This window comes from Peromyscus californicus, unplaced genomic scaffold (assembly GCF_007827085.1).
Source record: "Peromyscus californicus insignis strain IS unplaced genomic scaffold, ASM782708v3 Scaffold_21__1_contigs__length_65335640, whole genome shotgun sequence".
Lineage (NCBI taxonomy): Eukaryota > Metazoa > Chordata > Mammalia > Rodentia > Cricetidae > Peromyscus > Peromyscus californicus.
The window spans coordinates 42,607,578-42,631,864 of NW_026294514.1; the positions used below are offsets into that span (position 1 = coordinate 42,607,578).

The following is a 24,287-nucleotide window of genomic DNA, read 5'->3' on the forward strand; positions in this document are numbered from 1 at the left end:
AACTCTGTCTACTTTCAGAAAACATGTCACACTTCCTGAAACTGGTTTGATGTTGGCACTATATGAAGAATGTTTCTCTGACTCCTTCTGCATGCCCCCAGCTAGTCAACAGATGTTGGTGTCTGGTCAGGAGAGTCAGCACAAGCATGTCTGTGAACCTGCGTCACCTCAGAGAAGAGAATCCAGGGCATGGCTATTGAAAGACAAGAGACAGGCAGGCACCTCACTTGAAGATGCTTCCAATGTCAGAAGTGATGTCGTTGACATGCAGGTGATGGTGGTTGAAAACATGAAGGTTGTGTGAAGTATAAACAGGGTATTTTTAAAACAGTTTTCTGGCAGGAATAGCCCATGTGTTTGTCTCTCTACCTGTGGCTCTGAAAGAATCTTTCGTTCCATCAATACTATCTTTTTGGTGCCTGTACGTGTGTGAACTTCATGGGGTTCTTCGGAGGGTTAAGTGAGCTAGTGTATTTTAAAGCACTTCAACCCATAGTCTGTCCATACTGACTGCCTCATAGCGTTTGTGCCTGCTGTGCATCTTCAGAACGATGCTCACAGGGCGCTTAGACTGGCCCTAGTCCTCTAGCCCTTTCTTCTGTCTCACTCAATCCTGAAATCAGGAAAAAATAGAATTTTACATAACATTGAACAACCAACCATTGTGTCCATCAACAAAATTGTAAACACAATTTCTGTGGTTCTCACTTCTGTGATGCTTCTTAATATTTGATGGCACGTGGGCTCTTTGTGCATGGACAAGTGATTGGGACTTGATCTCATAAGGAACAAGTTCTCTTGTGTGAGAAAAAATTGCTGAATGGTCTTATTAATAAAAAAACCCGGAGCCAGATATTGGGGTGAAAACTGAGAGATCAGAGGAATAGGACAACCACAGCCAACCTGACCTCACCAACACCTCAGCCTCCAGGGAGAGCTACTTCCTGTAAACCCACACCTATATGCCTTTCTGTCCCTGCCCTCTTACTTCTTCTCTCTGCCCAGCTACATCACTTTCCTCTTTCAACCTAGCTCTGTCACTTCCTGTCTGTCTATACAGATCTCCAGACCTCTGTGGTTAGTGCTGGGATTAAAGGTGTGTGCCACCACGCCTGGCTCTGTTCCCTGTGTGGCCTTAAACTCACAGAGATCCAGACAGATCCCTGCCTCCCAAATGCTAGGATTAAAGGCGTGTGCTACCGCTGGCTGACCTCTATGTTTAATATGGTTTTAATATAGTGGCTGGCTTTTTCCTCTGATCCTCAGATAAGCTTTATTGGGGTGCACAAATAAAATACCACCACGCTCTTGACTCCATCTGTACATAGCAGCTCTTAAGGAAAGGCAGTCGCTGCTCCTGTTTCTCCTGAGCCACTACCTAGCTGTGGCTGTCATCTGCTCTGTTATGTGAACTCAGCTATAGAACAAGGGAAACTGTTTCTTGGCCTCTGCAGGACAGTAGACTCTGGATGAGGAGTGCCTGGCAAGAGTGACTCTGGAGCAGCTGGTATTCTTCTCCTCACCATAGTGATTCAGTTCCCTGCTTCTTCAAGATGGGAATGTGTGAATTGCATCCCACTGAGGCACCTCTTTCTAATGAAATTGAAATTCATTCCCCACATCCTACAGTTTTGTCTTTTCATCCCTCAGTCTTGAGTTAAGCTCTAGATGTGAGGAGCCAGTTAAAGGACTGTTAGTGTTTTAGTTCTTACAACTGATTCATGTAGGTGTGCATCTCTGATTGCGCTTTCTTGCTGAGTCAGCAGGTCTACAGTCATCCTCACCTGTGGCCACAATTCTCCAAAACACTCATTCCACTTGTGAGATACTTACATGTAGACGAATTTCTAAACAGTCTTATTAAATAAGAAACACAGAGCCAAATACAGGGGTGAAAGCCTTAGAGATCAGAGAAACAGTGAGAGCCACCAGCTAACCTTAACTCACCATGCTGCTGTAGCTTCCCCAGAGAACCAGCTTCTTCCTGTCTAACCTGTGCCTTTACTGCCTTGCTGTTCTGCCTTTTCATTGGCTCTTAGCCCAGCCACCTCACTTCCTTGTCACTGCCCATCTGTACAGACCTCCAGGTCTCTATGGTTGTTACTGGGATTAAAGGCATGTGTCACCATGCTTGGCTGTTCCCTAGTGTGTCCTTGAACGTACAGAGACCCTGCCTGCCAAGTGATTGGATTAAGGGCGCGTGCTACCACTGCCTGACTTGTATTTATGGTTGGCTATGACCTCTGATCTCCAGGCAAACTTTATTTATTAACATACAAATAAAATATCACCACACTTACAAGTCCGAGTCTTCGGGAAGATAGATCCCCAGTGGCTCAGAGAGAGGTGTGCATTCATGTCACTGCTATGAACTCTGCCACTGGAGGTCAGACTGAGTCGTGGTTTAAACCCCATAGAAAGGTTCTATCTCTGGCTAAGATGATTCATGAAAGGACTCCACCTTCCAGTCTGCTCATCAGGGTGCATACTCACAAAGATCAAAAAGCCATTCTCTCAGCAAACCTCGCTTTTCAGATGCCAGAATTACCCTGTTTGATCATCATCCACCAGAGCTGAATCTCCTCAGCATGTGATCAGAAACTGATAATTCCCTCACTGCCTACCACTTCCCTCCATGTGTTTTTAGGGAGTCTACTTATATTGAAGACGAGACTCTGGATTCCTGTGTGCTGTCAGGGATCGAAGGTCACTTTTATTAATGATGCTTTTTGGATGGCCGTGTGAGTCACTTTTTTGAAAATTCAGTTTAGCAACAGTTAGGTCTTCAAGAATCCTTTGTAAGAAGCTTTAAAAACAGCAGGGAAGAGAGAACAATAACAACAACAATAATTAATAACAATAATAATCAACAATCATAGCAATGCAGATGTGTTGTGGCATTTATACAATGAAATTTAAATTACCTTTGCCTCCAACTCTTATTTAATCATGCCTTTATACATAAAAATATGCCACAACCATTTCCCTTTTCCAAGTTCCTTTTCTTCTACATAATCTTCCATGTGGGGGTCTGTGTATTTGATCCAAGATCTTGTCCCTCTGCCATGGCCTCCCTCACACCACAAGTCACCAGTACGCATACTGTTTTGAGTTGGCCTTTACAATTTGAATGGATATTGAACCGTATGCTAAATTATGAGGAATTATAGCTCCTAGGAGTTATTATGTGGGCAGGAGTGATTCCCAGTTTGCCTGCCATGCTTCAGAGAGAAGATGGAGGCCAGCCCCGAGCACAGGCCTGATGGCAGGCCCTTCCCCCTACCTTTTCCAAAAACCATTCTGTTCTTCAATTCAGGCAGTTTTCTATCTGGATTTCATGTTCTACAGCATAGTTCTACCTGCAGTAGGCACTCTAAGAACTGAGTGAGGAAACTGTTGTCACATTGAAGGCTACCTCAGGTGACTCTAGGTTTCTTAGAGCAAATCTAGAGTAGGGCCCAGCCACTACTTTCCATCTGCCAAAGTGACAAGGCTTCTCACAAATGAGTGGTGTGAATGGATTATGCATTTGCTGCCCAAAGGCTTTGAATTCTGTGTTTGATGCTGGTTTGGCTGGCGGGGTGGCTGAGTGGCTGGGTGGGTGGGTGGCTGAGTGGCTGGCTGGGTGACAGGCTGGGTGGCTGGGTGGCTGGCTGTCTGGCTGGGTGGGTGGCTTGGTTGTTAGTTTGTTGAGGCAATTTCTCACTGTGTTTCCTAGGCTAGCCTCTAAATCCTGTGTCCAAGAGATCCTTTTGCCTCAGTCTCTTGAGTAGCTAAGATTATAGTTGTGTGCCATCATGTCCATTTCTGTTCTGTTCGTTTTATTTTTATCCGAATTTTGGAGACATAGACAATGTATAAACAGCCCTTTGAGTGTTATCAACAGATAACAATGGCTAGACACTAGGTTCTGTCACAAGTCTTCAATGTACTAGATGCTACAAGATATCTTGATTGTAAACATTGACGCCCCAAACCCTTTTCAGATTCTTGTGTAAGAGTTCTTTCTGGTATTATCTGTTCCTAACACCTTTAGACTGACCTACCCAAGGACATACAGGCCATGTCTTATCCTTCTCTGTAGTCATTTCAGTGCCTGGCATAAAACCAAATGCATGGTGTATTCTATGGAAAGAAAAGATGGCAGGAACGTGAATTTCCATCTCATTTACTGACATCACAGTTCATCCAGTTTTGTGCTAGGAATAATGAAATGTTAGGGCTTGAAAGGTACTCCATAGGCAACTGGTGATTTAGTGGCAAAACTGGAATTGGTTTCCTGTGGTTACTGGCTTCAGTGTTTTTTCAGGGACACCCCTTGGGTTCATTTCTTCCTTTGGTGGTCACATCTAGATTTCTGCTCATCTAACCACAAACAGTGAAGCTTTTCAGGGCTAAAAAGAATCTAAATTGAGTATTATATAAGGTGCTGGGTGAGTATCCCTTCTTTAAAACATTTAGGACCAGGAAGGTTTCAGATTTTGAAGTTGAGCAAATTTAGAGCTATATGTTTAGACTACTGGTTGAGGACCCCTAAAATCCAAGATGCTGCAAAATTCACAACTTTTTAATACTTTCAGATTAAGAACACTCTCAACTTCACCTGGTATATCTTCCTTAGTATTGTTTCTGTCCCTGTACATGTCACTGGAGGTGTTTAGTTATGTTCACTATGGCAACTGACCTTGAATTTTAATTTTTATAATCATGTTTTGTTATGGAGTCATAATGATTGAATTAAGATAAGCTTAGCTAAAGTAGGAACTTCGATGGAAAATATCTTTGTTGTTCGAAGCCCTGAAAGTTACTCCAAAAGATGTTCCATCTAGGGCTCGTTTATTCAGAATGTGGCTCCTGGTGTGAAGATTAATGGCAGGTGCCCTTTACAGAGCTTTGCAGCCTGCATCTAATGTGCTGGTGGCTTTTTTATATTATTATCTTTATCAGAAACTTGCATAACTACAGGACTTCTCTACCCTGCCCTTTGTTCAAGATATGTGTCTGTAATTGGGTTCATAGTTTTCATCCAACCTTTTAGCTGTAATTAATATTTTATTATAGCAGATCTTATCCCAAGTCCACAGAGAAGCAGGGCATTGGACTGTAAGCATGCCTGAGTAGGCACACTCACACACAGAGCACAAGTGACTTACTAATACCAGGGAAACTCCTTACCATGAGTTATGGCCAAGAGATCATAAAACACGCAAGTAGAGGCCTGCAAAGCTCCCACAGCAAACTGGGGCCAGCCTTCAGATCCCAGCAGGACAAAGAGAAATTAGCACTGCTAACAGGGATCATACAACCCTTAGGGCCGTGTGCTACTAGCTGTCCACTGTCTGGAGAAAACTACCTGTCAGGTATCATTCTCATTGGACAATCAAATTGATGTTAGTTAGATCAGTTGCTCCCGATGCCCGTTCTGCTTGAAGGACCAAGGAATCCTAGTCAGAGTGACAGCAGGTTCAATTCTGATCCCAGTTCTTCATTTCAAACTGGTGAAATACTTTTAAAACCCTTCACTACATCTTACCAGGTTGTGCAGAGTGCTTTTGTTCATTGTTAAATTTAGGAGAAAGTTATATCTGAAAAAAAATGGGATGCATGTAATTTATTGAAGTGTGACAACAAACCTACATTATTTACTTACTATACACCATGTGCTTGTTTTGTGGAGAATGAAAAATTAGACTTCAGAAAGCTATTGATACAATCATTCCTTCTTAAAAAGTTGTATATTGTGTGTGTGCATGTGTGGGTGTGCATACGTGCTTGTGTGTGTGTGTGTGTGTGTGTGTGTGTGTGTGTGTGTGTGTGCCCACAGAAGTCAAAAAAATGGTGTTGGGTCCCCGGAGGCTGGAATTAGAGATGGTTGTAAGCTAGCCCTCTGGGTGCTGGGAGCTGAACTCAGGTCTTCTGCAAGCATATGAAGAACTCTAACCACTGTACCTTCTCCCCGGCCCCTCTCTCCCTTTTCACATGTATAGAATATATGCTCTGTGCCCTGACCTGCAAATGAAGGCAAACTCACTATTAGACACCCCAAGAATGGTATCAGTAAGCCTCTGAAATGATCGGAAGTGTCTTTTTTAAGGAATCAGCCAAGGACACAATGAAAGGGTCATGACATCTCTCTGATCCCTGTCCTCTGCATCCGTCCTCCTTCTATTGACCAGCAGGGTCACCCCGTAATGTTTCACGACAGGTCACCCACTAATGTTCCATGCTATAAGAAATAGAATCAACGAATAAGAAAAACAGACTTCACAGCCAGGTGTTTAATTGTGAAATGAATTGGGTCAAAAATTTGAAGTCAAATTCAAGGCTACGGCAAGCTTCCTCTGAAAGGCCTCAGAGTTAGGGGACAGCTGAAAACATTGCATCACATTTGAACTCTCTAGCTTAAGGAAGCACATGAAAGATGTTCAGATGTTCTTCTCTGTGTTTCATTTCATGTGATATTCTATATAAATGCAGATTTCTTCTCCTTCTAAAGGCCTTAGAGTTTTGTTACAGAAAAGCCTAGCATAAATTAAATTTTAAATTAAGTCTCTTTCCATTGGTAAGTTCTGATGCAATGATGTCACATCTTGGCAGATTCATTCTCACTGTGGGTTATACTTTAATATTGCAAATACTGTCGGAGGCTTTTTCGTTACTTTGAATTCCGGAATGCATAGCACTAGGAATGATGTGGCTTTAATAAACAAAAGGAAACTGAGTAATACATTAAAAGGATAATAGAATTTTAATTCAGCTCGCTGAGCCTAGAAACTTCTGATCGGCTTTCCAGCCTTGAGAATTTGCTGTCTTTAATCTTTTTTAGAAAACCCATTTGAACAGTGAGATTTTCAAAGCTAGATTCAAGATTATGATTAGGGATGGAAAGACGTTATGAAATTCATAAGTAACTTGATGTTATTCATACAAATTAGAAAATAGACCAGCGTGGTCAAGGTACCATTGACCTGGGGACTAATGACATGTTAATTCCCATCAGGGGACTGCAGTAGGCAGCAGTTTGGCAGCCCAGAGGACTTGGCTGTTTTTCATTAGCACGCAGACGTTGATAAAGGGGAATAGAAAAGAGCTGTTTGACCTATGAATGTTTAAATTATTAAAGAGCAAATAGATTTGAGGTCTGGCTGCTTGGAAATCTAATGTGTCTTGTGGACCAAGGATGAAAAGGCATTTGGGGTTTGAAATTGCTCCAGTCAACTTAATTCTTCTTTAATATTTTTAGAGATGAGTAGATGGTAGCCATTTAAGTGTGATATACCTGGAGGAGAGTATTTGATGTAAGGTAGCCGCTAGCTGGCTAAAAGGGAAGCCCATTCAATGGTTATTTAATTGTCAAATGTTCATCTAACCTCCATTAAATTGTTGCCTGGAAAAAAAAATTACCTTTGTTCACGTTCATGTAGGTGTTCGTCACACAAAAAAAACTAAGTTTCGTTAAAGAATGCTTCATTCGAGAATAACAAATTTGATTGTTAAAGAGAGGCAGTGCCTAGCACACAGTGGGCACCTAAACAGTTCGTAAATGAGTGACTGCGCCCACACAGCACACGCCCTGAAGTGGGGAGTAAGATGGGTAAATGGCAGCATAGGAAACATGCAGAGCTGAGTCCCTTGGACTCTTTAATTGTGGGTGACCCAAGAAAGCTAACATTTAGCCAGCTCCATCTTTGTGCACAACTTTTTTTCCTCTTGGTCATTTCTGGTTCTTTTCACTTTTAGGTATTCAAGAAGTGAATAAAAGTAGGATTGATAGCAAAGTTAAGTAAGGCAGAGAATGCCTTCAAATATCAGTGATCCAAATATCCATTACAAATAATATGTACTATGCTCACCTACATAACCTAGGAATCACTTCTGGATTATAGTATGCCTTCAAATAGCAGTGATCCAACTATCAATCACAAACAATGTGTACTATGCTCACCCACATAACCTAGGAATCACTGCTGGATTATAGTATGCCTTCAAATAGCAGTGATCCAACTATCACACATAACCTAGAAATCACTTCTGGGTTATATTATACCTTCAAAAACATGCACTTCTAAGACCGAAAAAAAAAATGACTAAGCAGTGGACCTCTTCACCCAGGATCTTCCAAGACTTGAAGGCAGTGATCCAGGGGCACCAATGACTCCAACTCTTCACTGAAACATATTTTTGTGAATTTGGAGCTGAGTCGGAGCAGATGAAAACAACAGACTGGTTATAAGCCGCAGGAAGAGGTGATGGAGGCCCTCTTTTAGGAGACACACTTCCCAGCCCCGCATGTTAGGCACAATAGCATCCAAATGTCAGACCTGACCCAGGCTAAGGAAAGGATAGTGACAAACTGGTTGTATCAGGCAAATTCAGGATCAGGATTTAGAGACGTGCAAAGTCAGAAGCATTCTGCTTGCTTTTCACAATAGGCTTTTCAGAATCAAGGGAGCCCCTGAGATGGCTCAGTGGATAAAGGGTTTACCATGCAAGTGTGGAAACCTGAATTAGATACCTAGAGTCCATGTGAAATGGAAACGGAGAATCAACTGCACAAAATTGTCTTTAGACCAACACGCACATGCACTCCATGGCCAGTGTGTTTACACACACACACACTCATCATGAACACATCATCATCATCATCTAATGGCTTTCATAGTTCAACCTCATCTTCACCTTCATAGAGAGTTTGAGGTCATCCTGTAGATACACAAGACCCTGTCTCAATGAAAGGGGAAGTGCTGTGGATAACTCAGAGGGGAAACATACTGCATACTTACTACCGAAGGTAATGGCCTTAGTTTGATGCCACATGGTAGAACCGGCCCTCACAAGTGTCCCTCTGCTCTGCACACATGCACTGTGGCACAAATGTCCAAAAAGATAAATAATTTTTATATGAAGGGGTTTCATGTAAGAGAAATGAGGAAGCAGCAGCCTGGTTATTGAAGTCAGGGCAGAGTCCAGGAGAGTGCCTCCCTGGAGGTTGTTTGTGGTACAATCCAGATGGAGGAAAGGATTGAGGTTTTTATATATATATATATATATATATATATATATATATATATATATATATATATATATATATATATATATATATAATTGAGGTATATATATATAAAATTGAGGTATATATATATATATAAATATATATATATATATATATAAAATTGATAAATCCCTTGATGTAATAAAAGAGAAGGGATCTCCATACAGTACTCAAAGTACTTTGCTTTTCAACGTAGAAGCCAGCTTGTATAATGCCTATGTCTGTAGGAACCAGGAAAAGTCCTGTATTGGGCAGCTGGTTCACGTGAGTCGCTCCAGTAGGATGAGTGAGCAAGGACAGCAAGCATCCCTTGGCCCGTAACTGATGAAGAGAGCTGGCTGTGACAGCAAGCATCCCTTGGCCCGTAACTGATGAAGAGAGCTGGCTGTGGAGCCACCGTCCTGCCCCTTGGGTAGACTGGCACTTGGCATCTGAACCTGTTACACATCAGTAAGACAGGAAAGCGTGGCCTGCGGGTCCTCGAGCAGATGTCAGGTGAACTGATTTCAACATTTTCTTCAGCTGTGTCTTTACGGTTGCGCTTCGTCTTGTATATGATGCTTCCAGAAGTTGCTTTTAAATGGAGACCTTGGCTATCGTGTCATATAACAAATGAGCTGGAAAAGCTGATTCGGAAGGAAGACAGTGTTAGAATCCATTCTGTTGAGTGGAGAGACCCTTTGTGACACAAGTAATTATTATGGTTTGTCCATTTTATAAAAGCAATTGTTATATGTGGATAAAATTTTTAAATGTGTACAATAAACATTAGAAATCCACCTACTCTTCCATTTTCATAAAAAAAGCCTAAGAATCCCTCAATTTAAATTAAAACCTCAGATACTAGCAGTGGCAGAATTAAAGTCTAGCCCAATTTACTTTCTCAATTCTCAACAAAAGCTGTTCAAAGAAAAGGAGAAACTTTCTCAGTGCTGTTTGCTAAAGAGAACACTGGGTTAAATTTCCTCCACAGCTGTCATCTGCTACAGAGCAGGTGACATTTAGTATTTCACTTTGACCTTGACCCCTCGCTCTTGCTATTGTGTTGTTTGATGGGCGTGACCCACTTATCTGCAGTAGATATAGATGTTCCAAGTCCTTCAGTGGCCTCCTGAAACTGTGACTACTACCAGACCCTGAATGGATTATGTTTTTCCTTGTATACACAGTTATGATAAAATTTCATTTACCAACTCCACTAGTAAGAAAATAGAACAATGATAACACTGTATTATAAAATATATGTTAATATGCTTGCTCTATCCATCTTTCCTGTACTGACTGATTTTGTGTGTGGAGTTGACACAAGCTAAAGTCATCAGAGGAAGGAGCCTCAGCTGAGGAAATGCCTCCATGAGATCCAGCTGTAAGATATTTTCTCATTTAGTTGTCAGTGGGGGAGGGCCTAGCCCATGGTGGGTGGGGCCATCCCTGGGCTGCTGGTCCTAGGTTTTATTAGAAAGCAGGCTGAGCAAGCCATGGGAAGCAAGCCAGTAAGCAGCACCCCTCCATGACCTCTGCATCAGCTCTTGCCTCTGGGATCCTGCCCTGTTTGAGTTCCTGTCCTGACTTTCTTCATTGATGAACAGCAATGTTGAAATGTAAGCCAGATAAATCTTTTCCTCCCCAAGTTGCTTTTTGGTCATGGTGTTTCATCCCAGCAACAGTGACCCTAACTAAGACATCTGTCTCTTTTGAAAATTAAGACAAATAATGGGTGGGGATTACAGTTGGGGAAAGGAAGCTAAGCCACTGTAAGTAAACTTTAGCTAACAGATCTGCCTACTCAGTTTGATATGGATCAGACCACTGAAAGATGTAGAAGCTGTAAACAATTATGTTGTGCTGCACTGTTCGATCTGCACAGAGTGGGCTGGGATGCTCCTTCTCAGAATCTACCAGAACCCCCACACTTCTGAAGGCACAGCCATGTGGCTTTTTGAGGTGTCTCACACAGTGTGCCCCATGACATTGCCTGTTGACTGGAACACCTCTGTGTGTCCTGTCAGCACCAGATTCAAGTTCCTTGACCCTATGACCTGGTAGCTGGCTTCCCAGAAAACAGGCGACGAGTGTACATACTGTATTCCTTCCACAGTCTCTTGACTCCATGGGTCATTAGCAGGGCAACCCTCTCAACCAAAGAAGTATCAGTATGTTGACATTCACATATGTTTGTAAATCAGTGTGTGTTCAAATGTTTATAGATGTAAGAAGTCAAGGAAAAAGAGAGAAATGCAGGTTGGTCATCTAGCCTTCCACTCTGTGTCCTGGCTTTAACACGAGGCTTGAGAACTACTTCCTTTAATATTGCCTCTATCATTCAGGCAATCTACGAGATTTGGTAATGCCTTGTACCTAACAGGACCCAGTGGGAAGTCTTTTATGTGAGGAAGAGTTGACTCCTTCCCCTTCTCTTTTTTTATCTGGTTTACATCACTGGTAAGAATCTACGCCATCATCACACTGTACCGCTGAGACTACCAGTAGCCACAGCATCACTCCAATGCTCTAAAATAATTGACTTTTAGTTAGACAGAATTGCAGGCTGATGGCAGCATGCATTTTATGACTGTAATAGAGTGTGTTAAGTGGTTGTGTTCCCAGAGGTAGACAGATTGGCTGGCTGCAGATTCAGAGGCCACCGGATGAGACCAGCAGAGGCTGCCCCCAGGAAAGTGGGGTGGCAAGCATTCTCTGGATGCTTCCCTCAGAATTCATGGTCATGTTGTTCTGAGCACCTCATGGGTTATCTCGTTACTCTAAGGAATCACCATATCTTTCTAATACCACAAGAAAAAGGTGTGTCTCTTTGCCTGGAAGGTTTTGGGTATTTTTTTTTTTCATCTAATCTTGATTGGGTTTGTGAAACCTGTTCATTCTCGTTCTCTCTCTCTCTCTCTCTCTCTCTCTCTCTCTCTCTCTCTCTCTCTCTCTCTCTCCTCATTTTTCTCAAGAGGAAATACTTTTCCCTTGATAAAACTGCTTCATATGTTCATCATTCTAGAGGCTAGAAATACTTTAATTTTTCAAAAATGCATCGTTTCAAGATCTTCCATTCTCCTAAAGTTACTTCCATATTTGGGGGCTCTTCAAGGGGTACCCTGCTACAAGGGGTCTCTCATTCACATCATCTGGTCTTCATGTGTAACTCAGATGGTATTGTTCATGATTTCTCTTAGAGATCACTTCAATGGCGCAGCCTCAGCTTAGGAAATTCTGACCCCTAGTCTTCTATAGACTTCGCTTTCCACTGATGGCCAAGGGCACAGGATGTGAGAACAGATGGAAGGAAGATCTTCGTCAGTATTGATCACTTTGCCTTGTGTTTTGTGACATGTAAAAACCTCACCTGCATTTTATACAGATATAATTCAGGGGAATGATGTGTTAGTTTTTTTCTTTACAGACCTACAGTTAATGTCACTTCATTTATGAGTTAATTCTGTGCAAACTGATCTTCAGTTACACCTGACACAATGGCAATGGACATTGTCCAGTGAATTTTTAAAGTTTTCAGTTTTGTTACTCTCAATAAGTGTGTGGTGGGGGGAGGGGGAGAGTCTGTAAAGTCCTTGCTGCATATGCACCAAGGCCTGAGTCCTGAGACACCTTGTGAAACGCTCAGAGAGGTGACTCACACTTGTAATAGCAGTGCTGGGGAGACAGGAACAACCATCCAGCCCCAGGTCCCGGTGAGAGGCCCTGACTCAAAAAATTAGGTGGAAAACTCATGAGGAATGCCAACCAGGGTTGATACCTGGCCTCCAGAAGTGTACACACACGTGTGCACAGGTGCCTCCTCGTGCACACATATCCCCACACATTAGTTCATTCACTGTGTTGTTTTGCATGAGGAACGGCTAAGGAAGAGCATTGAGCAAGGGCCACTGTGTTCTTTGTCCCAGATGTTCCCAAATCCCTGGCAGTTGAAGACCAAGTGGATCAGCTTGGCGACCGAGAAGTATCACGGGTGCTTCTCTTTGCTTTTTTCTAGTGTCTATCAAATAGTGGTTGAGGAAGAGCGCCCTCGGAGGACCAAGAAGACAACAGAGATCTTGAAGTGTTACCCAGTGCCGATTCACTTCCAGAATGCTTCCGTGCTGAACTCGCAATACTACTTCGCGGCGGAGTTTCCTGCAGACAGCCTCCAAGCGGCACAGCCCTTTACCATTGGTGACAATAAGACATACAATGGCTACTGGAACACCCCCCTCCTCCCCCATAAAAGCTACAGAATTTATTACCAAGCCGCTAGTAGAGCCAATGGGGTAAGTGTGGAAGATGGCCATGTGTTAGGCTCTTGGCGTTATTCATGTAAACACGGGTTAAACGAAACAGCCGTGAAAACAAAATCCACCCGCATTTTTGTGTGCTTCAGTTAGAAACATTTTTTAAATATTTTTAAAAATCATTTTATCAAGAGAAACGTATGGAAAGAAATGAGTATGTATGGTTTTTATTTGTGGTTTAGGAAAGCATATTGTCAACATGATAGTTATTATTTCCTTATTACCAAAAGTTGGCTAGTCATTCTGCTTAGCTGACTATTTTGCACGAAAATGGTGTAGCTACAACACATACATTCAGCTCATTTAAAATGTTGTGAGATCCGCAACATCTGTCTCTGAAGCATATTCTGTCCCGTTGCCTCAGCTCCGAGACTTCAGGCATCCTGTAGTTGACTAAATTAGGCATCTTGTTTTTCTCCGAGAGAAAAGAGCTTTAGAAAGATGAGACGGGAGCAAAGAAAAAACAAAACAAAAAACTATTATTGAGTCAACCCTGAAATTGCCTGTTTTTCCCGTTCAGACCAACCTAGGGCGCAGAGAAGATTGCAAGCCTGAGCTGGAAGGCAATGCTTCCGCCCCACACTCGCTGCTTCACAGCTTAGGTCCGGGTGTCATGGCCACTGACCTTTGCCAGTGTGAGGCAGGGAAGTCTGGGATGCGCATGGAGCAGGGACAGGGCTGAAGGAGTCAAGGGCCACCAGGTAGAGAGATTAAAAGCATCACTTCTCTCTTTATGGCCCAGAATGTCTACTATCTCAATCCTCATAGCAGAAAGCTTATCTGGTCACACCTCACTGAGAAAGATCCACACCTGACATGGTGAGATGTTTCCTTAGTAGAGCTCACTGACTGAACTACGTTTCCCTTGATTTAAATACAATCTGGATAATAATTTCTCCCTCTTCTTCATTTGATACAGGAAACCAAAATTGACTGTGTCCGAGTGGCCACAAAAGGTAGGTTGAAACTTTGAGATAGTCTACCTGTTTGTGTTCCTGAAGTTGATTTTATATGGTGTTTGAAAACATCTGAAAATATATTGAGAACTTTACTAAAATAAGTTTATGCATGTGTATCAAGTATGCACATACATGCATGTATGTAGGCATTAGGATCCTATGGTAGTTGATACTGTTTCATGTAGATACCTCTTAAAATAAGAAGATACACTGCTAGAGCCCAAGTAGTTTTCAATGGTTATCTTTATTAAAGTTATTTTAAGAATATTAATTTTTTGTGGTGTCAATATACATGTTTTAAACTTAAGCATGTGGTAACTGGTAGATATATATGCAGTGAATCTTTATATGTAAAGGAGTAAAATACCATACACACACCCTTTTTTAGATGGATCATCACCATGATGCCCAGACTAGATCCAAACACCTGGGCTCAAGTGGCCCTCCCAAGTAGCTGAGGCTATAGGTTCGAGCCTCTACTCCTGCCATGACACCCACTTTTTAGTGACATGGTTGTAATGTCCTTGTAAGGCTTGGACTGTGTTCACTGATGAACCCAGAAGCCAGGGGGATGTCACAGTGGGTCTTCTGTTTCTTGGTCCTGATTGTGGCTAGAGATCCTCCCCAGCACACATTCCTCACAGTGAACCTCCTGAAGAAGGTACAGACATGTGTCCTGGCGCTTGTGTAGTGGGGACTCTTCAGCCTCATGTTTCAGCCACCATATACAGGAGTGTCGGGGAACATACTCCGAGACATACAAACGCTATACTCAAATGAGGCCTTATACATTAACACTTGTTATCAAGCACACTCTTTCAGACCACCAGAGGAATCAGGAAGGTGATAAAGAGGTTTTGATGATTTCGTTAGATATGAAGAGAAGAAGGTACCATCGGGCCCATGGCTTCAGATTTAATCAGGTCACAGTGGATGAGTTCTTTGGATAAAAGTACCGTGATACTAACATTGTCCAACCTTAGGAGACAGTTCGAATATGCTGAGATGTTCCTGAATATTTTCCTACTCCTCATGCATTCTTATTTTGTGAACACCCATGGCGTGTTCCAATCTAGAGTTAACCAGTGCCTCCTGGTTGCATATGATGGTAAAAGGCTCAGCTCCTTGGTATCTTGTTTGTCCACAGGAGTCTGTGGTTTCTATTCCCACCAATCTGTTTATAGAGATTTTTTTTTTAGGGACTTTATTTTTTGATGGTGTCCTACCTGATTGACACTATAATAGATTAGTAGTAAATGAAATTATGGTTTTCAGTATATCCTGGCAACTGCCATATGCTTTCAGCAGATAATTTACCATAGTACTGCAAGGCCCTTGAATCAGGCAGCCACCATACTCTAAGGTATATAGCCCCTGCTCAAGAGGAGTCCTCTGGAGAACCACATTATTACATTCCACTTAGCCTTGTGGTCTGAAAAAGTAAATCCATTTCAGGTGGCAATCTATAATGCCTTGTGTTCACAGTCACGGTCACGGTCACACCTTTCACAGGACGTTTTGAATATTCCCTCTCAGCCACTTCATTACCATTGTATCAAGTAGAAAACAGAGGTAATGGCTTCTCTACTAACTAAGGTGAAGAATGTGTGGGCTTGGATGGAGGTGAACTGACTGACGGGGACCACGCCTCTAACTGTCTGAAGGGTTGACCCGTAGCTTCTAGACTCCTTCCCTAGAACCTCTTCCAATGCCCTGCTAGTTTTCCACCCAGCAGAGATCTGATGGATGGTACTTGAAAAAAAAATGTCATCGTCTGACCTTTTCTTTACCAGAATTGGGTCACTGCCCAATCTAATGTGTCCATTCACATCATTAAACAATTATATAAGCAACATCCTAGGAAATATGGAAACCTGACAAGTTTGCTGTCTTCACAATAGATTGAATTAGATGGTGTTTTGGATCATTTTCTCCCATCAGCTAGATTTCATCAATATTGTAATTTGTTTTTCAACTCACCAAAGGGTGATTAGGCAATCAGATGACCTGATGGGCTAAATATTCCCCACTCATATTTTCTGAGTCATTTGCAAACATTTACACAGCAGCAAACTCTATCCAAATAGTGTCTTTAGGGGGGGAAAGGGGGAAACACAGTTTACTCTTCACTGTCTGACATATCACTGCTGTCTCCTGAAAGCATCGCTGCTGTCTCCTGAAAGCACAGTCCAGTACACACCTCAGGAGACAGTCTCCCTCCAGGCGCATGGCACAATTTTATGTTACTTCAAGACCTGCCAGCATGGCTTCAGTAACTCCCTCCCAGGACCCAAACTGATGAGTCAACTCTTTCACAAGGAGAACCATTTCCCTTCTTTACACTAAAATATCCTTTTGTAGCCCGGGGTTCCATCTGAACTGTTAGGGTCAAAACAGAGAAGTCGGTGGATCTGATAACTTTAATGTCATGGGATAAAGATGTTTGAAATTTAAGAGTTCTAACCCTGCAAGTGTGCTTTCCCACACGTTGCTGATGGGATGGTTCACGCTGCTTTCCTCAGTGAGCTTGTGAGTGTACCGAGAACTTCAGGCTCCCAGGAAACCACTGCTGACGAGTGTCTTCACAGAGGAGGTCTGGAGGTGGATTTGTTTTCACAAAGAGCTAGTTTGTAATGTCGAGTAAGAGGGGGTGTCTCTTAAGACTAGATTCCATACTATTTATAAGTTTAATGTTGTGATTATTTTAATCATATTCCGAAGATGTATTTTGACATTCATCATCTCGGATGTAAAGACTTATAAAAATCAGACACAGGAAAAACAAAAGCTAAGGTGTGTTACCACAGACACCCCTGTTTAGACAGTTGCACATATTTTTATGCCTCTTCCTTTAATTTGTGGATCCAGGGAAGAGTTGTGTGGGTATGACCTTAATTTGATTGTTGATTATAGATAAATGCATTACAGACTCTCCTGTCTTGAATTAGAAGAAGGTGCCAGGTAACAGGATCTGCACGACATTTGCATATAACCCTGCCAATTCCAGTCTGTACTATGGGATGATAGGAGAGCTTCTAACTATCTTTACTTCTCCAAATGTTTATTATGTTTTTACAAATCATACTCAAATTTTTATTAGTTCAGTTCTTTTGAATCTCATTTGATTCACATCTGAATAACTATAGTGTATGTGCTTTCTTTAACTTTTCTACACTGTATGCTCCTTTATAAGAACAATAACTGTTAGAACGGAGACCTTCCCACTTGACTTTAGAAGGCTTTGTAGATGAACAGCCCTGAACTGACAAAGCACACTTAAAAATCAAAGTCTGTCTTATAAATAAATTGTTCTTCTGGGTTAAATGAGGCATATTCATTCTAATTGATGCATGCAACGTCCAGCTTAAGCTGCACATATTAATCTTCCATAAGATAATATTTTCCATACTGGAATGCAATTATGTCTCTCCTCGATGATACGGTCATTGGAGCTTTGCTGTTTTCTACTTCTTTTAAGAATTATCTACTGCCTTCTGTGTGTTGCCTATAGAGTAGTCTTAAGGTCTGAAGTCTAGACACACAGACATAGCCATTTGTGAGGATTTTGAGTTGATAAGAGTTTAGGGATTTCTTAGGTATTGGGCTTTGATGCATGGGGAAGGTCATAAATGTTAACTTTTTCCTCTCCTTGCAGTGCCCTCGCTAACAACAGGGCAGCTAGGAATCAAAGCCAAGTCTGCATATGCAAACTCATGCTAAATTCTTTCCCAAGCACTTAGAGAAGGCAGGCTGTCACCCTTAGACGTGAGGAGAACAAATTATTATTCTGAGATTCAGTTTTTAAGGTAAATGTTCTAGGGGAATGCCTCGCTGTTTGTAACTTTGGTGTTTTGTTTGACCTGAATTTGTACTGAATGTGAAATGTGCTTTGCTGGGAGACCTTGAGAAAACTGAAGGATTTCTATTGTTCTGATACAGTTTCCAACTGTATTCAGAAATGTGAATGTTTTCTTTTTCTTTTTTTTTTCAAATCACTAGGCTGTTGGAAAAGTTTCTCCAACACTCTTTTTCTTTTCATTCTTTTGTTCAAAGAAATGCCATCCTTTCTAGGCCATCATGCTACAGAATGGAAGTGTGCTGATAAAAAGAACCCAGAAGAACGTCTGTTGAGATGTAAAGCTAATTAAGATTCTTTTTAATTACATTCATTTCAGGAGCAAACAAAGGATAGAGTAGGGCACTGGCATGTGCTAATCCACCATTGTTCCGGCTCAGGCTGTGGGTTTAGCACTTGCAACATTCAGCATTTTGTGAAGAAATATTTTCATTTCTTGATCTAAAATTGTCTTCGTAATATAAATCAGGAGTGTCTTAACCCCTGAGAGGTTCTAAAAGATAAGAAGCGCAACAATCCCATGTGTCCCAAATTCCTCGGACCCCATACTCATTCTTCATAAGTCATACAAAATGAAGTATGGGAAGCAGCGGTCCAGCAAATTCCAGGTCACTTTGCATGCGACCTCAGTGGCTATTCAGAGACCTAAGCCTCTGTTGTTTCTATGTCCCTGTGCACGACCACACCTTCAGCAGAGCCCACAATAACTGTCTAGTGTTTCTCTTCAAAGGATTGGATTGCAATTTCTGCCTTAATTTTGCCAAATTTAGTAATAATCTCTTTTATAAATTAATCTTACTGGTATGTTAAGGTGGAGTCAGAAAGCTTTTAGGATCCAAGGCCAGATAATACACATTTTAGGCTGGGACTATAACTCAAGAATAGAATACTTTCTTTGCACATGCTAGACTCTGAGTTAATCTCCAGCACTGAAGATAAATTAAAATATTAATTATTGAGTAGCTAACTAATCAAGAATAAATATTTTTTAGGCTTTGTAGAATGTGACTTTTCTGTCACAAGTAGTCTCAGCTCTGTCTTGGTGGAAAGAGTGGCCGCAGGTGACGCCTGAATAATTGAATTTGGCTGTGTTCTGATAAAACTTGTCAAAGCAAGTGCTAATCCTACTGAGAGCAGTCAGATGCTTTTACTGAACTAAATCCAGCAATCACAAATATACTCTACAAATCAGGAAACAGACCAGAGAGATATTCCCCAGTGCTCATAATGTACATTTTGCATAAATGGGCTTTGTGTCGGATTATAGTTTTAATTCTTCTTGAATTACGAATATCTGCTGTTCACAGCCACTTCCAAGTATATTTGTTTCTTAGGAGTCACTTTTTTGATATTAGATGAGTATTCTGTTAAATCATCTTTTCTTTTAACAAACATAGAGCAGGTCAGATGTTCCTATAAGTAATCCAAAATGTATGAGAAGTTTACCAGTGGTCTATGCCTAAACAAAAACGCCAAGTGTCTAGCACCCAGAACCAATGTTGCTAGAAGCCCCAGAAATAGCATTTTAGAGCGTGCAACTACCTACAGCTATCTTCCAAGATGCTGCATGGAAAATGATCTTGAGAATGCTTTGAGAAACTGTGACCCAATAGTTTGTACATCTCAGAGGGTGCAGCTAGAATGCAGTCACTGGTGGTGTGAGAACAGCTCTCCAGCCTTGTCCCAGCTCAGTCACTATAGTCGTGTAGCTGTAAGGAGCAGCGCCATTTGAGTGGTACAGAGGGATAGCTGGAAATATTATGCAGCCGCAGTTTGGGGTTTAATTGTCTGCAGATGGTGGATGATCTATTTCCCTTATTCGCTGTCACATTTCTAATAGTACCCAAGCTGCTCCATGTAAATTAGTAATCTTTCATGCAAGCCTATTCTTAATTTTCCAATATTTTTTCCCTGCATCATTTTCCAGCTGTATCATGTTACAACTGATGTTTTAATTTTCTATTTTTTTTTCAATATCTGTGTGTCATAAATGTTAACTGCTTAAACACAACTGCTAAGCTGTGTAGGCACACCAAGAGGCCAGCGTGGTCCACTTCAAAAATCTTAAGTATTTCTTGGGGCACATATTAACTGTGACGGTGACAGCAAAGGCAAGTGGGAACTCTATTGTGTCCTTGAGACAGGTGATTTTATTCTTTGGGGAGGGGGATGTTAAAAAGGGTTCCTCATAGAAAGCTACATGAAACTTGGTTGTCAGAGGAATTACATAAAAACGTGTTTAGTGAAGGAATGTGGTTTTCTATACAAAGGTGGTTATGGGGCAAGGGGAAACACTGTAGTTTAAAGTGACCTAATGAGATTTAAAGATCCAGAAGGGTTAGCAAGGAACTCTCTCACCACAGTCAGTTTGGACTGGATTCAACTGTCCGCCTTCCGTTCAGTGCAGAATGCACATTTCGGAGTGGAGAGGGGGTGTGGCCTTACTTTTTTTCTATTCAGTTGATCTATCCAGGGTCTCAGGCAAAGCATCACTTAAGCCGACCACACGGCTTAAGAGAAGAGAATTCAGAAGATGAAAACCTTGCTCTGTGTGTGTGTGGTTTTTTTTTCTTTCTTTCTTTCTCTTTCTTTTCTTTTTTGCTGTTTTCGGAACAAAGTTGAGATGGTTTGCTATACTGATGGGAATTCTTCTTGCTAGCCTAGCTTCAGTCTGGCTTTTTTTTCCCTCATGCATGCTGACCTGGGAATCCTCCTTTGCCTTAGCTGCGATAATCGTGACTCAGCTTACAACACCTTACATTCGCATCGCCCCTGCTGCAGGCGACGGCCAACTAACAGGTCAGATGTTCAAGTATAGATGAGTCATCTTGCCCATTTCCTGCTCATTTTTCTCAGCTTCCTTTCCCCTCTACATTTCCTCCTTTGCTTAAGGCCTGTTTAGAATGTTCTAGACCCTTGGTGCAGACCTTTGCTCGCATTAACTTAAGTGACATGCTTGGCCTCTTCTGTGTGCACATTTATACCCATGCATTAAGTCCAACCCTACTGCATGCTTCCATTGTGTGTTTGGTCTGTTGGTATGTTCCTTTCTACCCTAATGTTAAATAGAAATGAAATTTGCTGGACTTGGAATAGCAGTGACATCAGTTGATAGGATTTCAAGGAAAATACTGGAAAAAAAAGTATTCCCATTTTTCCAAATTAATTTAAAAAGGCACTGAGATGTGAGAGCTAGAAAGGCTTATTTTTTCATCTTTCGGGATTGAGTTTGCACATACATTAGCAATATGCAATCTCATCTGCCAGTATTATAAAGCAGAGCCACCCTGAAGCTGTTGAAGGATGCCATTCAAGCAGTCCTTTGTGGATGTGCCATTGTTGCTGAGCTGATTGCATTCTTTACATCCTTGTTGCAAAGCAAAGCACTTATATAGAACAGGGTCACATCTGCAAGTGAAGTGTGCTAAATAATTCAGCAAAGTTGAAGAAACCTTGAATGGCTTAGAGTCCTGGAGCCCAACCTGGTGCTTACCTCTAGCATAAGGAAGTAGCTTGTTCACACTCACTAGCTCCAAATTCAAGTGAGTGTCCCTGTATGTTGATATAGAAAAGTCCAGTAAATTACTCCAGATGAAGGTGAGTGCTTAGTGAGTTCTAGAATGCTTCACCCTGCAACAATGCAAGTCATGGTCAAGATTGCTTAATCAAGTCATGTGGTCAGGACTCCACCATCTGTTTTCAAAGGGCCCAGATACTGTAGGCTATTGTTGGTGTGCAGGCATTACTAAAGCTGACGAGGAAACTCACAGCGACTCCTCATCTAATTTCCACTTCAGCATTTGTTTCTATATATCCAGAAGAATCAGTAACATTTATTTAAGAAACATGCTGCACTTAACTCATGATGAGAAATCACAACTGCCTAGGTGGTTGTATTTTGAAAACATCAAGCAGCTGATATTCAAGAAAAATATTGGTTGATAAGATAAAGACATGTATAGTAACTCTGCCTTCTTCTGCATTAGAAGTCTAAGTGTGTTTTCAGCTTTCTGTTCTAGAGTCCAAGAGCTCTAGGCTTATTGGGCATTTCTCTTTCTTTCAGGTTGCTTTTAAGAATATTTCTCTTACTGACTCAAGTTCTGCTTAGTAAGACTCTTCCTTCTCCAACTCTTCTGATGTGTCCCTCCCACCAATCAAGTAACTGAAGGACAGACAGCATCTTTCTTAGCATGGCTCCTCTCCTCTCCAACCCTTACATTTAGGGATTGACTAGTGAGTGTGGTTCCAGTTAGATGTCAAACAGAGGGCTATCTGGAATCCCCGAGGAAATCGAACCTCCTTTCCCTGCGACATATGACCAGGCACCAGCCTTGTATGCAAGTCATTAAAAATGAGTTGACTCCAAACTAAAAGGGAAACCCAGTTATGTCGCCCCTTTCTCTGTCTTTCCTGTACTCTTCCACCATCCAATGAAACATGGTATTTACTAACCATGAAGTCAGTGACATTCCGCAGCAGAGCTCCCTCTGGGAAATCTGTGATTAACAAGATACCCATCAAAGCCACTCTCAGAAGTAGTGCATGTTATCATGAATTGTTGTAGGAAGGACACACATCACTGCAGTGTCCGGCCATCCTTCCTCTCGTGGCTGCAGGTGGATTGCCTACATCGTTTACTTCATGAAGATTTAAAGCAATAGTGGGTCAGAATAGCTCAAAAACCAGGAAGAAAACAAAAACTACTCTTCTTCCGTATTTGTTGCCCATTTAATGGCAATTTGGCTTATCCAGAAATGTATCTCACTAATGATTCATTTCCCATTTGTAACAGTTATCAGACTTCACCAGTAGTCACACTATGTTTTTCTGTAGATTTATTCCCAAGCCCAAGACTTCATTCAATCATTTTATGACAGGTATGGAGCCCCTTCAAGGTGCCACCTGTAGTCAGACAGTTTCTCTGGTCTCACCTGGCCCCACAGTCCCCTAGCCGCTTATAAAATAATCAATCACTCAGAGGCCTAATATTATTTACAAACTGTATGGCCTATGGCTTCTTGCTAGCCAGCTCTTGTAACTTAATCCATTTCTATTTACCTATAAGTTGCCATGTAGCCATGACTTACCGGTACTTTTACATCTTGCTTCTCCTGGCATTGCTGGTGTCTCTCTAGACTCTGCCTTTCTCCTTCCTGTTTCTCTTCTTGGATTTCCTGCCTGACTCTAAGCTGCCTTGCCATAGGCCAAAGCAGATTATTTATTAACCAATGGGAACAACACAGCTTACAGAAAAACATCCACCACCATTTCAAACCCTTTTCTATCTAATAGAAAAGGAAGGTTTTAGCTTTAATATAGTAAAATTATATATAATAGAACAGTTATCAAATAAGAATTACAGTTACAATATCTAGTCTATTTCTATTTGGCACAATTAAAGAAAATATTTTATCTATCCTATATTTGTGAGTCTAAGGTTTCATATCTAATTTATCTTTTATCATGACTAAGGAAAACTATAATTATCTAGTCTTCAACTCTATCAAAGATCCCAGAAGGATATATTACCTAAGTAAATAGGAAGTGCATTGTAAGCAACTTCCAAGAATCTAGAGTAACAGAGACAGCTGGCTGCTTGGACAGTCACCCAAAGTTCCTTTGCAATGTTGGGGCATCCATCTTCAGCCTATAAGCCTAGAGTTTCTTAGTTGCTTCTCCCTGTGTCCTGCAGATTTTCTGGCAGTCTCCTCTATGAAGCAGAAACCTGATCTTGCCTTGTTTTGGCTAAATTTAGTGGTCATTTTTCCATGGGTCCTGCATGTCCAGTTGATAGAACATTTTGTCAAGCAGTCCAGGCAAGAATGGTTTCTTGCCCAAATGGCTAACTTTTGCAATAAAGAAAGCAAACTGCATAAGGAGTTTTTTTTGATGCCCATCATCATCTTTGAAGTAAATTGGTGCTGCCAGGAGCAGACATGTCTCATTGTCCAGAAAGTCTAAGTTTTTACAACATTTTAAATGCCATATTCTGGAGGTCTTTGAAGTGTTCGAAGATGACCTACCTAATTGAAGTATATCTTTGTATATCTAAAAAATTTAACTATTATGACTATAAATTTGATTATCATAGATGACTAAATATTAATCTGTATTTCTTAATTACACAT

The 24,287-nt window shown here is 41.4% G+C and overlaps 1 protein-coding gene across 11 annotated transcripts in view; it reads left to right on the forward strand.

Annotated features, from left to right (window-relative positions):
* Positions 1 to 24,287, forward strand: part of Ptprm (protein tyrosine phosphatase receptor type M) — a 715,625-nt gene that overhangs the window by 444,978 nt on the left and 246,360 nt on the right. For 8 of the 11 annotated variants that reach the window (XM_052750180.1, XM_052750177.1, XM_052750181.1 and 5 more), the window contains 3 exons: positions 13,050 to 13,323; positions 14,264 to 14,300; positions 20,884 to 20,958. In XM_052750180.1, coding sequence (XP_052606140.1) covers positions 13,050 to 13,323; positions 14,264 to 14,300; positions 20,884 to 20,958 — 386 coding nt within the window. The remainder of the gene's footprint in view (positions 1 to 13,049; positions 13,324 to 14,263; positions 14,301 to 20,883; positions 20,959 to 24,287) is intronic. The other 3 variants (XM_052750183.1, XM_052750185.1, XM_052750186.1) reach the window with 1 other exon arrangement.